General features: G+C 35.4%; 1 protein-coding gene across 1 annotated transcript in view; it reads right to left on the bottom strand.

The window, feature by feature from the left end:
* Positions 1–1,766: 1,766 nt before the first annotated feature.
* Positions 1,767–15,103, bottom strand: part of CPA3 (carboxypeptidase A3) — a 29,189-nt gene continuing 15,852 nt past the window's right edge. Inside the window, exons 9-11 of the mRNA XM_026015757.2 lie at positions 13,975–14,177; positions 11,983–12,067; positions 1,767–2,325 (exon numbers count right to left, since the gene is read on the bottom strand). Coding sequence (XP_025871542.2) covers positions 2,138–2,325; positions 11,983–12,067; positions 13,975–14,177 — 476 coding nt within the window. The 3' untranslated portion in view covers positions 1,767–2,137. The remainder of the gene's footprint in view (positions 2,326–11,982; positions 12,068–13,974; positions 14,178–15,103) is intronic.

The following is a 15,103-nucleotide window of genomic DNA, read 5'->3' as shown; positions in this document are numbered from 1 at the left end:
TACAAAGTCCTCTTATGGGTAAATGAGAAATGATGAGAAGAATCACAGCACTCATTCAAACTTTCCCATAAAATAAAATGACATTTTAATTTTAAAATTTTAATATACATGGGCAGCTCCGATAGCTCAGCGGTTTAGCGCCGCCTTCAGCTCAGGGCGTGATCCTGGAGTCCCAGGATCGAGTCCTATGTCGGGCTCCCTGCATGGAGCCTGCTTCTCCCTCTGCCTGTGTCTCTGCCTCTCTCTCTCTCTCTCTCTCTCTCTCTGCATCTCTCATGAATAAATAAATAAAATCTTAAAAAATAAATAAAAAATAAAATTTTAATATATGTTTCTTCATATATTCATTTCTGCAATTCATATGAAATCAAAAAAGCAAATACTCTGAAATGTCATGCAAAAGCTATTCAATTATGATAAAGAACAATCTTATTAGGATTTTTTATATTTAGCCACTCAATTTTTGTCCGATTGAGAAAAGAAATATTAAACTACATAAAACTCAAATAAAATGGTATGTGAAACTTCTGTGTCTTTCATAATCTGCATAATGGATGAACACAGGAGATAGTCAACAGTTGGGATTATCTTTCTTACCTCTTCCACCTAAAGACCCACTGGAATTAGAAATATTTATGTTAAAAAAAAGAAATATTTATGTAAATTTTAAAGCTAAAATTTCTTTCAGTTCTTTCTCAGTTTAGTAAGAGTGAGTGAGTGAATACTTGCCATATGGTTTATTTGATGGAATGAATTTGCATTTCCATTTTCTGAGCCAGTTTTGAATGCTAAATATTTAGGTTTGATATTGATTTTTAATAAGAGGCAGTGTAATCTCATAACCACTGTTCTGCCTTTTACTTTCTTGACTCTTGTCACCTTTCTCTCCTCTACCTATCAAGCATTTTTGTTAGTTTATATTGGTGTCCTCTAGACAATTTTTCATGGGAAGCTTTTACCTACCTCGTAACTATCAGAAATACCATCACTTTGTAGATTTGATGGCATTCTTTCTTTTATGGATTAATGAGGAATGTTTGTTTACCTGGTTTCTTAGGATCTTTGAGGATCTTCAAAAATTTTGTCCAGAGTGTTATGAGAAGTCAGTTTGTAGGAAGTCAAGGAACTCTTTACTTGTCCCTCAAATTCAGGCCAGGTGTCTGTGTTTTGAATTTCTAGAATGTAGACACTGCTGTTGTTCAAATGATGAGGCATTGAAAAATCGTAGTGCTGGAGGCGGTGGGGGAGTGGGGAGGGGGAGGTATTTTATAACTCTATCTTAAATAATAGGATTATAAACAGTATAAAAGTATAAATTACTCTAATTGCTTTTTTATCAACGTGACTTTCTCTCTTACACTTGTACCACATTTCTAGGTTTTTTCCCCCATTCATTTTGAGAGCAGAGCTCACAGCTGACCAGACTGTTTTGGCTGTGTCTGTAACTATCAAGAGATGTTTTGGCAGGTGGTTTCCTTGTAATACGGCAGGCTAAATTAAACAATTTTGAATTTAATATATATTATGTTGATGAGAACTGGATTGGTTGAAGCACTGTATGAACATTTTATTTCCTGCTATGACATCCTTTTGCTATTGTGAAGATATAAACAATGTCTACTATTAAAAAGAAATATATATGCAGGCAAAATATGTATTTGAATTGAAGATATTATTTCTTATTAACAGGCTTCATGAGACATTAATATTGATTATAAATGCTAGTAGAGAAATGTAAAGAGTATAATTTATCAAAAAATAGAAAATGCATTTGGAATAGTTTATTTTATTATATTAGTACATGAAATGATGAAGCCACATGGAAAACCTGATTCTGGAGAAACTGAAGGTTCTCATTTCTTTTCTGTGACTCACCGTATATCATGTTTCAAAACACTCAATACTTTTTCCTGGGTTCAAACTTTATTTGGAGCAAAGAAAGGTAGTTGAAAGCTTTCACTTAAAGCTATTTGTTAAGGTGCTATTAAAAGTAAATAAAAACAAAGGACTTAAGTGAGCAAGAGAGGGATCACTTCAGGTAATGTGGAAGCTATATCTAGGGATAATTGAAGATTGACTTTCTGATAAAAGGCACAAAGAAGGGTTAATTGGCTTATTCCTAACTGAGTCCACTTCTTTAGGAAGTATGCTTGAGAATATATTTGGCAATAAATTTAACAGCTAGCAAGGTTTCTTTACAGGTTGACTTTATCAGAGATTCTGGAAGGAGAAAACCATATTTGCCTTTATCTCGGAGTTCAAAGGCAAATGTGTGTTTGATGCCCACGTTGTAAGCCCAGTCTAAAGAAGAACCTGATGTCGGGTCTGTAAAACATAAGCAATAAATATTTAATTAGAAACAAATGCTAATGTTTTTCTTGAAATAGAAATTCACTGGTGTAAAATTAGCAGTAAAAAATAATTATGTGTACAGTTAATTGCAGTAATGAATGGCAATAGTGGTCTACATAGTATAGAGTGTAGAGTAAAACATAATCATGGTTTTGGGATCCACCACAGATTTTAAATACGTGCTGCGTTTTCTTTTTTAAGATTTTATTTATTTATTAATGAAACACACACACACACACAGAGGCAGAGACACAGGCAGAGGGAGAAGCAGGCTCCATGTAGGGAGGCTGGTGTGGGACTCGATCCTGGGTTTCCAGGATCAGGCCTTGGGCTGAACGCGGCACTAAACCACTGAGCCACCCAGGCTGCCCTGTGCTGCATTTTCAAAATAACATTTTGCTTGGGTCAGTACTCTAAATTGAGTTTGTTTCCTGGGCATATACTATTGCAGATGGAGGTGGTCTAGGCAAGTGCAAGCAGCTGTAGAAACCAACTGAGGAGGGTCTCTGGGCACTGAAAACTCAACAAAAAATCATTCACACAAGCTAGGCAAAAGTAGATTTTTTTTAATAGGTCAGGTCTCTTTCTAGTCATGTTGCTTGGATAAAATATTTTATAGGTAAAAGACCAAGAAAGCTTAAATCAATTATTTTAAGGATGTATTTAATCTCTTAATCCAACTTTTCAATGTCAGGTTTTTTTTAAGATTTTATTTCTTTATTCATAAGACACACACACACATATACACACACAGAGGCAGAGACACAGGCAGAGGGAGAAGCAGGCTCCATGTAGGGAGCCCGATGTGGGACTCGATCCTGGATCCCCAGGATCAGTCAGTCCCTAGGCTGAAGGCAGCGCTAAACTGCGGAGCCACCCGGGCTGCCCTCAATGTCAGTTTTTATGAGATTTTACTAAGAATATTATTATTTGAAAATCTAAAGAGATATCTATAAGCTGTGTACATGTGAGGTTTGTACAAGTGCATATATATATATATACACTACAAATGCATTTATGTATATTTTGTTTTGCATAATAAGAAAACTGCCTTCTTGTGCATAAAATTATTTATGTTCTAGGACAAGTAATGAGTTTAACTAATAATAATATTTTAGGTTTGGATGATGAAAATTCAAAGCTAAAGGCGATGAAAGAGAAGAAATATTTCAGTAGAAAGAGGATTAGATCTTAAAGTATTCAAATATTGATTAAAGGTTTAATATTCACAGTGCACTTTACTTGGCCCTATGGAGGACATCTGTGCAGGGTGCAAAGACAAAGATGATATTGGTGTCTTTGCAAACTTACTGTTTAGGGGAGAGAAGTCAAAGATTGCAAATCAGTAGAGACAGGGAATAATATGTAAGTACCATAAGGAAGGTACAATGTCCAATGCCTACTAAATGCCACCTTCTTGATGGAGAGCCTTGAAAGGTATTTTTCCAGATAGAAATGGAAGAAGGGCATTCTGGTCAGTGAGCTGCAAAGATGGAAAAGCATGGAGGCCGTTTTAGGGACCAATGAGATCCAGCTGGACTGGAACCAACGGAGTAGTGAGAGTTTGTGGGCAAAGCTCAGAAAACCTGATACATTAGGACATGGTGTTTTGTTTGGGAGGCAATAGTAGTTATTTTAGTGTTGCACTGAGGACAGTTAACCTGGGCTGGAAAGAGTAGAGACCAGTCAGGAGGTATTGTGAAATGAAAACCTGAACTTATGTAGTCACCACACTAGGGATAGCATTGAGGGCTTTACGTCAGAAACACTGGAAACTAAGAGTCACAGAATCTGATAAAAATGATCGAGATTTCAGTCTGCATGGCTGAAAACAATCTACAAATTATTAATAGAAATAGGAACTCAGATAGTGATGGGGAAAAGAAAGGATAAAGGAGAGAAGACAAAATAATGTTTAGCATCAGCCACATTTAGGAAGGAGCTTGTGAAAATGAATTTTAAAGGTATTGGCAGAAACATGATAGGTGAAATCGGCTTGCACACATTCAGGTTCATTATTTTTTTTTAGTGGATTGATCCTTTTGTCTTCATTAATGTCCCTCTTTGTTTCTAGCAAATTTCTTTGGTCTGAATTCACTTTATCTGATATTTAATATGGCCACTTCTCCTTTGATTAACATTTGCATGATATATATATATATATCTCTTTCTAGCCTCTCAGTTTCTATGTTATATTTAAAGTGAGTTTATTGTAGATAGCATATTGTTCAATTGTAGTTTTTAAATCCACTCTGCCAATTTGTTTTCATTTAATATCTTTAGGTAAATTATTGATATGACTTAAATCTGCCATCTTATTGTTTGAATTTTATTTGTTCCTTTGTTTTTCATTCCTTTGTTTTTCTTTAATTTACTTTTTCTTAAATGAACATTTTAAGGATTCTATTTTAATACACTTATAATAACATTTTTGGGTATATCACTTTGTATAGTTTTCTTAGTCATTACTCTAGGTCTTAGAATATACACATATAATTTACCATCATCTGCTGATATCAGTGTTTTGCCATATCAAGTGACATGTAGAAATCTTACTTGCATTTAGGTTCTTTTCATCTTCCTCTTTTTAAATATAATCATCTTGAGTACTTTTGTACATGCATAGAGCACCACATCAAATGGAGTTATGTTTTGTGATTCCACTATCATGAAGAGAAAGATAGTCTTTCATTCACTGACTCATTCTTTATCTAATCTTTTGTTCTTGCTTCCTTTCTCCAGTTTTAAGGCTTCTCCTCTTATATTTCGTTCTTATTTGGACAGCCTCCTTTAGCCATTTTTAAAGGGTGGGTCTTTGGGTGATGAATTCTCTTAGTTTTCCTTTCTTTGAGAATGTCTTTATTTCCTTTTCACTTCTGAAGGATATTTTTTTATTGAATATAGAATTTAGGGTTGGTAGTTCTTTACTTATAGCACTTGAAAAATATTGTCATCTCGTTTTAGCTTTCCATGGTTTCAACGAGAAATCTTCTGTCATTTGAATTGCTTTCCCCTCTATATTGTTTCTGTCTAGTTGCTTTCAAGAGTTTTTTCTTTGTCTTTAGTTTTCAGAATTTTAATTATGATGTACTCAATGTGAGTTTCTTTGGGTTTATTCTGTTTGGCATTCACTCAGCTTTTTGGTATGTTGGTTTATGTTTTTAGGAAATTTAATAAATTTCAGTCTTTATTTTTTCATAATTTTTTCCATTCTCACTTTACTTCTGTTCTTCTGAGACTTTGATGATATGAATATTGTCTTTTGTTACTGCATCTCAGCTCCCTGAAGCTTTGCTCATCTTTTTTTCAATTTGTTATATCTATTCAGATTGGCTGAATTCTTATTCTGTCTCCAAGTTCATTGATTCTTCTCTCTGTCATATTCATTATGCTATTGAACCCTTTCAGTGAGTTTGTAAGAATTTAAGTTATTTTCCAGTGCAGTGATTTCCATTTGGTTCCTTTTCATATCTTGCATTTTGGGGGTGAGATTTTCTGTATTTTCATTTGTTTCAAGGCTATCTAATTGCTTGTTGAAGCATTTTTATGATGGTGACTTCGAAATTCTTCTTAGATGATTCCAACATGTAAGTCATCTCAGTGTTGACATCCGTTGATTGTTTTTTCTCATTCATGATGTGATTTTTCCTCATTTTTGCTGTGACAAGTGATTTTTTTCCTTGTATTCTGGACATTCTGACTATTATGTTAAATCTTAAATCTTATCTGCAATCTATTTTAGCGATCATTTACCCTCTTTAGACTTAGCATGCAGGCCCTGGTGTTCTTTTGTAATTTGTGGTTCCAGTGACAATATGGTTTTTAGAATCTTTGCATTGCTATTTTGGTCTGGTTGGTTCCCCTGGTGCTGCTGCTGGTTTCCCATTGATGGCAGCACATAACTACTACATGGGTGAAAGGTGATCCCCTTAGCTTGGCCACCTGGTGCCTCTAGGTGGTAAATGAGGATTCTAGCCTGTAGGATAGAGAGCACTTCCCTGATGAGGAAGAAGCAAAAGGGGAGAGCCCTGAAGAGAGAACCCAGTGTAGTATGTGCATAGTGTACCTGTTTTCTTGAAAATGTCTACTTTTAGAGGCAGTCAGCGGAGACAGAGTAGAAAAGAAGGAGGAGGAGGCAATCCATTGTAAAGAAGGCAAAGGAATGGCAAGAAGAAGGGATATCAACAGGGTCCAGTGTTGTAGGGAGTTTGTGGAGTGTGTGAACTGAAATAACTATTGGCTTTAGTGATCAAGAAGTCTCTCATTTTTAGCTAGAGTTAGATTTAAGTTCATTAGAAAATGGCACGTTAAATTTGATAGCAATAGAGGTAGGTTGAGTAGGAATTTTATCTTGTATGGTGATTTAGAGTTTGCTAGGCATTTTAATAAATTAGGCCAATTTCTAGCTGTACTAGTTCCCTATTTGCAGTTAAATAGGGAACTGCAAATAGGGGATAGTGATTTAAGAGTTAAAGAGTATGGCTATTTCACTTTGACAGATTTATTTTATGCGAAATTTCTCATTAAGATTAATAGTGGTTATTGAGAATGTATATAATTTGTGATTCTTCATAATTGTGTGATGTTATTGAGTGTAACACATTTTCTTTTATGATACTACTTTTTGTATCTTCAAAACGTTAAATTTGCAAACAAAAACCACATAAGGCATAAAATAAATGCAACAATGAAAGCTTTTTACTTGTAAGAATACATTTTTATAGAACTTAATCTATTGAACACGATATTTAGCCTTTTATTTATCTACCTCTATATTTACCAAGATATGTATATATATTTATAAAATATAATAACCACTTGCTAAATATCAGGTACCCTTTATTGCTTTATATATGTTAACTCATTTCATAAATTTCTATCACAACCTTAGGATTTAAGCACCAACTGCTTTACAGAAGAGGAAATTTAGAAGAGATTGAACAATTTGCTCAAAGACACTAGTACATGGTTGTGTCAGGAATCAAACCCAAGCTACGTGTCCTCAGAGTTTGTGCTTTTAACCATTATATTGTCCTATCTACTATATGTCAATCTATAGTCCTCCCAATGAAAACTCTTCTTTGAGTTCTACAAGATAATTTTTGTTGTTAACAACATTTTTTTTAACGTCATTAAAAAAATTCTATGCCTTTCAAGGCATATTAGATGTACAGAACTTACTGTAATACCATCAAAGCAAGTCAGAATAGGGGATCCCTGGGTGGCTCAGTGGTTTAGTGCCTGCCTTCAGCCCACGGTGTGATCCTGGAGTCCTGGGATCGAGTCCCGCATCAGGCTCCCTACATGGAGCCTTCTTCTCCCTCTGCCTGTGTCTCTGCCTCTCTCTCTCTCTCTCTCTCTCTGTGTCTCTCATGAATGAATACATAAAATCTTTAAAAAAAAAAAACCAAGTCAGAATAAAACTGAACCAAGCTAGGAATCTGGTTTCAGCCCACAGGAATCTACATAACAATGCTGGTGGCTTAACATGTGTTTTTGAAGAAAGTATTATTGACCTGCATTAAACATAATAACCTGCACTTTTGTGTCAATACTAAGTGAAAGTTCTAATTGAAGCAAGAGCTAAGCTAGAGGTATGTGGGCATAAACTTTGCATTCTTGTTGCCCCTTAATATAACCTTAGCTTGAATGTCTTAGTAGATAGAGATTGGGTGTTGTGAGCTACAAATTTGAGAACTTGATTTTCTCTTTTTCACACTGTAGAGTGGTACAGAGTGTGGAAAACAGTACTGGGTTGAGAGACTGGGTTGGAGCAGAACTAACAATTTGGTGTGTGCGGAAGGCAACAAGAAAGACGCTTTGAAATTAACTTTTTAATTTATGATGTGATTCACAGATAGATGATATTAATGATGCAAGCTATATGTCTCTATCAATTCAGTGAACTAGTCTTACTAACTAGGTACTACGTTCAGTTATTTCTAAGATGATAAAGGATTGGATAGGTCACCGATATACAAATGTAAACATTTCAAAATCTTTTACATCAGTTTTTGTGCCATCTAAACATTGTTGTTTTGTGGCAAAGTAGGTAGTATATATACCATTTGACTCTGGTCTGGAATGCTAATCTTTGTTCCTATATTTCCCCAAATTGATAAAATTGTTCTGTATCTTATTTTTTTCTTAAAAGATTTTATTTATTTGTTCATTAGAAACACACAGAGAGAGGCAGAGACACAGGCAGAGGGAGAAGCAGGCTCCATGCAGGGAGCCTGATGTGGGCCTGGATCCCGGGACTCCAGGATCCTGCCCTGGGCCGAAGGGAGGCATTCAACCACTGAACCACCCAGGCATCTCTCTTTCTGTATCTTATTTTTATAGTCTATAAATGAGGGTTTACGCTTAGACCAGTGGTTCTCAAACCTAGTTTCACTTTGGGTAGTTTAAAAAAATGCAAGTGACTGGCCCCCACCACAAACTAATGAAATCAGAATTTCTGGGGGGAGGGGGGGTGGGGCCTATTCAGCCACATGTTTTAAATGCTCAGATGATTCCAATGGGAAGTCAGACTTGAAAACCTTGAATTAGATAATCTCCTAGATTTCCTCCTGATTTCAGATTTTATTATTTTAATTGATTTGCTATATTTGTTTCTTAGGTTCAAATTGCAAACTTATTTTTTCTGGAGGTCAGAGGTCTCTCCATAATTTGGGGTTTAAAAATGTTCCCTCGGTCCCTTTTCTTTGGTCTCCATCAAATCAAAGAGGGAAAACCACCAGCAAATGCTATATAGATGCTTTCCCCACGTCCTGGGACTTGTTAAGTGACAACCAGGGTACTGGAATAACTAAACTAATAACTAATAACTAATTGTGGAGTGCTCTTCTTTCCTGTTCTTACCAAGTCAACAACATGTTGCTACCCCCTGCTTCTCATGACTCTTTGATTAACATTCAGTCAGATGCTTTATTAAAGCAGTCACTCCTAAAAAATTTTAAACATCTATCAAGCTGCTGCAGCCCTGTATGGAAGAGGAAATTCTTTCTAAATCTGCATTAAAAAAAATCTTTTAATATAATTAAAAAAATTTAAATTTAAAATACTGCTACACAGTTGTACAGAATAGTAATTCCTCTCCCCCTATCTTCTCATTTTGAAAGTGATACATGATGGCTTGGAGCCATGGTATTTTTGGCTATCTGTTTCTCCCAATTAGAATCTACCTCATGAGAGCGGTTATTATGTCTTAATTCTTCTAACCTATCTCTCAAAACTCCAAAATTCTGGACTGTGAGGGAGGCATTCCATAAATTCTTACTATTAAATGACTGTGATACAATGCCATGCATGGCTTTAGTATGCTCATAATTTGCATATATATGTAAATATACATAGCATATATATATATGTGGAAAGTGTGATAGTAGTAATCCTTTGGTGTTTTAGTTGCCATTTGCAAAGTGTGTTCCTATTTGGACCACTTTGTTTTTTGCTGCCAAGAATATCTAGTTTGTCTGGTCCTGCAATTTCTCAGTATCCATTAAGAAGGCTGCCATTTTAAACTGGTGTTCTAGCCTGTCCTCTTGTTCTTAACTTTGCTCACTTTTGGTCCACTTACATAACTGAGTATATCATCTTTGAAATCTTATTCCCATCCACTTGTATGTGTAATGAATGTCTAGCATGGTTGTGTTGCAGCGAGAGATCTATTTGGATGTTAGTGATTGTGTCACTTTTTCTTCAGCCTTTTAGCAACTACTGGTTGATAGGTGATTGCTGATTAATGTTCTTTAGGAATGGGACTTATTTGTTTTTTTGGCCATTTTTCTAATTCCACCAAAGGAGCTTCCAGTAAGCTGACTCTAGAAGTTGTATGTGATGATTCTGGCATTTTAAATTTCTATAACAATTAGCAATTACCTAGGGTATAGATGTTAGTTCCAGGTTTATACTTGTATCTTGGGTTAGGGAAGTAGTTTATAAGGTGTGGCCAGCTAGAATTATTGCAAGGAATCCACGGATTCACATATATATGTGTGTATATATATTTCTTTTTCTCAGTCCACAAATTTAAAAAGCATAATGGAAATAAGTATAGGTATTTGGTGGTGGGTTGTTCATGAAATGTTTAAAGGCTAAATAGCAGTCTTCATGCTAAAAATATTGGATGTCATGGCTCTAGAGAGTGATGCGGCTAAATTGAGTCTAGTCTTGTGGTTTCAATCCACGTTCACTCTTTTTGGATCAGTCAGGGTGTTATTTTAATTGAGCAAGTTTACAGGTATTAATTTTGCTGTTGTTCCATGTCCTGCACTGTGCTAGATATTATGTGGTCTGATAAGAGACCTGAAGTGTAATCCTTTCTTTTAAGGAATTAAGTTTTGCTAAGTAGTTAATGTTTCATAAGCAGTTCATTGCGAATTTTTCATTCTTCAGTTCTGAGGATTGAAGCTGAGAAATTATTTGGAGACAAGGCATTTTTCTACTGAATATTTCCAAACTAAGATCAGTGGGATCTTGCCATAAGAGAAAAAAACAATTTTACTTCCCATGATCTGAGTTAATGGTCTTTGGTGAAAATGAATGGATTTCTTTTCATTGCTTAAAAATAGAAATACCTGGTTATGTTAGCTACAGAAACCAAATGAGAAACCATCATGCACCGTGGTCAAGATTATAGGTTTTGGTTTTGTTGAAACTTGGGATTAAATCCCAGTTTAGGGGATCCCTGGGTGGCGCAGCGGTTTGGCGCCTGCCTTTGGCCCAGGGCGCGATCCTGGAGACCCGGGATCGAATCCCACATCAGGCTCCCGGTGCATGGAGCCTGCTTCTCCCTCTGCCTGTGTCTCTGCCTCTCTCTCTCTCTCTCTGTGACTATCATAAAAAAAAAAAAAAAAAAAAAAAGTAAATCCCAGTTTAGCCAGTTACAAGTATAGCCTACCTCATAGGATGTTGTGACAATTAATTGAGATTGTTAAATCAAGGGCCAGCCACAGTGACTGACTTGTCAGAAATCTGTCATTAATTAAAAAAACACACAAAGTCTGAAAATAGCGAAGAGTAAGAGGTGCTTAGACACTAAAACAAAAGCAACAGAACTAGAACCTTTATACCTCTTTCTTAATCTGTCACATAAATCTCAGTTTAACACACTAGGAAGGGGCTGGTGAGAAGGACAAGAATCTAGTTTCACCTGATCAAAGTGACTGAAAATTTGCCCTGCTTATTTTCCTGCAGGTGCTAGGGAAGACTGTGCTTGCATAGGTCAAGGCCAAAAAAGGAGAGTCCAATTAAACAGCAACAATAACAACAAAACTGTTGAGTTTGCCCCAACTAATTCTCTTCAGTTCCTGTGAGGATAAATGTTGTTGTTGGGGAACAGGAAGGTGGATAAATTAAACCATAACTTCATATTGATTTAACAATTTCTATTGACCTTGTAACCTTGTAAAAGTTCAATGTAATTTGCTTTTCAGAAAAATCTTATCCCCCACAAAGGGCAAAGTGTATCCCCTGGATTCACATGTAATTCAGAATCACCTGTTAAAATTGAAGTATAATGAGCAATTCTAGATGTTCTAATCCTAACTTACAAATTCTAAAATTTCCTTTAATATTTATAAAAAGAATTAGGGAAAATAACAATAAGTGATAGGAAAAACTTACAGTAAGTTGATGCTATTGGGCCATAGATGTAGCGGGTTTCATATCGAGTTGCTAGAGCATCTGTGCCGATCTTTGCAACTTTGTCCTGGAGAAAAAGGAAAGTTAGAATTGGCTTGATAAGAAACCATGTAAGTGCTATTAATTTGTTGGGGATTTTAAAAAAGTAAATTTTACTGGTTATTTGGCAAGTGAAGATCAAAATAAAATCCGTGGTTAAATGAGAAATTTATTTTTGGTAAGATATATTATCATTGTGAAGACTTCTAAATGTGAAATCAGTTATAAACAGTAATGCCATATCTCATTTTGGATTTCTACTCTTTCTTCTCTCTCTCTTGTTTCACCCTCTCTCATTCCTTCTTCTTCTCCCTTTCCCTGCTTTCTTCCTTTTGTCGTTTCTTGTAAAAAACACATTCTTTGTACTCCCTTTCAGATACTTTTTGGCTGTAGATATTTGTCTCTTCCAAAGTCAGTTTCTCCCGTGTTCCTACTTCCTTTGTTTTTATGGGTGCCACACTGCCAAAAGGACTTTTTCCACATTGGATTTTAGCATGTTGAAGGAAGAAATGTGGTTGACTCTTCTTTAAAATGGTTGTTGAATTAGAGTTTCTCTTCTAGGGTGAATGCATTTCATGACCTTTAATACACATTAGTTTTTCATGCTAGGAGAATGATTATTGGAATGAATTTTAATAGAATATAGTAACTAACAAATTTGTATCCTCAATGAAGATTTATTTTTAGTTTGTATGTGTAATGTGTATGACCAAAAGATAAGTTTTTTCTTAATTTAGTTGCTGTGTAAAAACCCTTTACTCAAAATGGTTTGTTGCGTATATTTGTAATTTTAATCCATAATACCGTTTTCCTAAGGGCAGACTGAAATTGCACTGCTATAGCTTTTCATGAACTAATCAAACTCATGGGTTCAGATTCTCAACTATATTGGCTAAATAAATGAGTACGGGCCACATATTGCTTGTATATTTTCTTTGTTGTATATATAAAGATGGTTTTAATGACTGGTAAATCTCTGCTGCAACTGAAATTGAATGCTGTTGTGTGGAATACAATGGACGGAAGTCAAAATGACAATTGTGACTTCTTTTTAAGAAAATTATTTTTAAAAATATGAGGCAGTATTGGAACCATAGCTTTTACTGAATGCATTATATTTATCAGCCCCACATGGGATCTACGACACTGAACTTTATATGCTTTATTTCTTTTGTTTTACAGCAATTAAAAATACCCCTTTTTATGGATATTCACATTGCTGGTCCTTGTGATGTACTGGAACCCATATGCAGAAGTTTTGTTTGTTTGTTTTAAACCATATATGATCAAATTAGTTTTCATACAAAAGAAAAGGATGCATAGTGGATCTTTGTTCTTGAAAGACAGTGTATTCTCAGTGAGGAAGCTTCACAAACATTCATAACGTTCTTTCTTTAGATATAAAAGAATATTATTTCCAAGTTGATTAGGAGGATAAAAATACAATGAATTTAAATAAATATGGTGTTTTAGGGACAGAAGTAGGTATTTGCTGTTCTGTTAGACTTTTGCTGCATGTGGTTTTACAGTATGGCTATGGTAAATGTTTAATTTAACGATCTGTATAGTAATGGAATTCTACTCTGGATGGCTTAGATAATTTTCCCTATTGGCTTTAGCGTAGAATCACATTGAAAGATTTATCTATATTTTTTTATCACATGAAAAAATAATCTAGGAATTAATGATTTACTACTCTGGATGGCTTGGATAATTTTCCCTATTGGCTTTATCGTAGAATCACATTGAAAGATTTATCTATATTTTTTTATCACATGAAAAAATAATCTAGGAATTAATGATTTTAACTCTAAGGTAAATTTTATTCTTTCCCTTGGTACTAAAATGTGAAACTCTTTCAACATAATGCAGTTGTTCATAAAAGTCAACGGTGGTGTCTGTCAGTGTATAACCATAGTTTTTTTTTCTACATACCAGGTCCTCATGGTTAGATGGCAGTTTTGATGTATATCCGTAGGGAAACAATAACATCTGGGAATAAGAGTGGAAGGTGATATAGGCCTTGATTGATTTCAGATGGCTTCGTATGAAGTCAGTGACAGCTTTGGTCTCTTTCTCAGACTCTGGTTTTGGGCCCCGATATATATTTGCACATGGATTCTTGGTGTTCTGAAAAGCTGCAGTGGACATGGGTGGATGAGATCACAATCTGTTCCCCATCAGAAAAACACCTGTCTCTTCTGACGTGGGCTCACAAAATGTTTTAAACATTTTCATCTCCCAGGCTTACAGGGCTGCCTCAATGTCTCTGGTGTCCTAGTCATTGCAGACCAACTTTGTACACACAACTCAGTGTGTGACAGACCCAGCCCACTGGAATATTCTTAACCTTATTTGTTTTGCCTCTGTTTCCCAGGGTTATAGGAATAATATACCAGAAGAATCCCAGAGCCTGGAGCCAGATAGACCCCAGTCTCATTTCAACCTCAGTCTAACTTGCTGGGGACTGGTATGAATTACCTATTTTGAGTCTGAGTTTCTTCAACCCATTTCAGCAGGCAGCTTTTGCTTAGCGATAGCTGTTATTATCATATTTACTGGTAGAATAAAATTAAAAACTGAGGGTATTTTCAACCAATTTAGGTAAGAAAAAATGTACGAATTGAATTAGTGGTGGTAATTTCTCCTTGAATATATGCAATGATGAAGTCACATTTGTGTAGCAACTAGAGTGTCATCTGATGTAGCCTGCCTCTGCTTATCATTGCATTTCCATTAAACCTTTTCACTTTCTTTGCCCCAGCTGTTTCTTTTCACTAAACATCTGAAGAACTATCTGTATGCTGGTTTTAACCACTGATATTTCTCAGCTTTTATCAGACCAGGAAGAGGAGGGACCTGAGACCTCTCTTCAGATTATCTGAATTTTTGTACATCTGGATTATGCCTGATTTTTAGCAAGCTAGATGTATTAAGTAAGAGATGGTTTGATAAATAATCCCACCCTCCCACTTCCTCCCATATAACAAAACATTCATAGTATTTCTAAGGTAGGGATGATTATCTTTTATTATTTAGATTAGAAAATTTAACACTCAGGAGA

The sequence above is a fragment of the Vulpes vulpes genome, chromosome 11 (genome assembly GCF_048418805.1).
Source record: "Vulpes vulpes isolate BD-2025 chromosome 11, VulVul3, whole genome shotgun sequence".
Classification (NCBI taxonomy): domain Eukaryota; kingdom Metazoa; phylum Chordata; class Mammalia; order Carnivora; family Canidae; genus Vulpes; species Vulpes vulpes.
The sequence above is the reverse complement of the archived record's forward strand: the minus strand, read 5'-3'. Positions and strand labels throughout refer to the sequence as shown.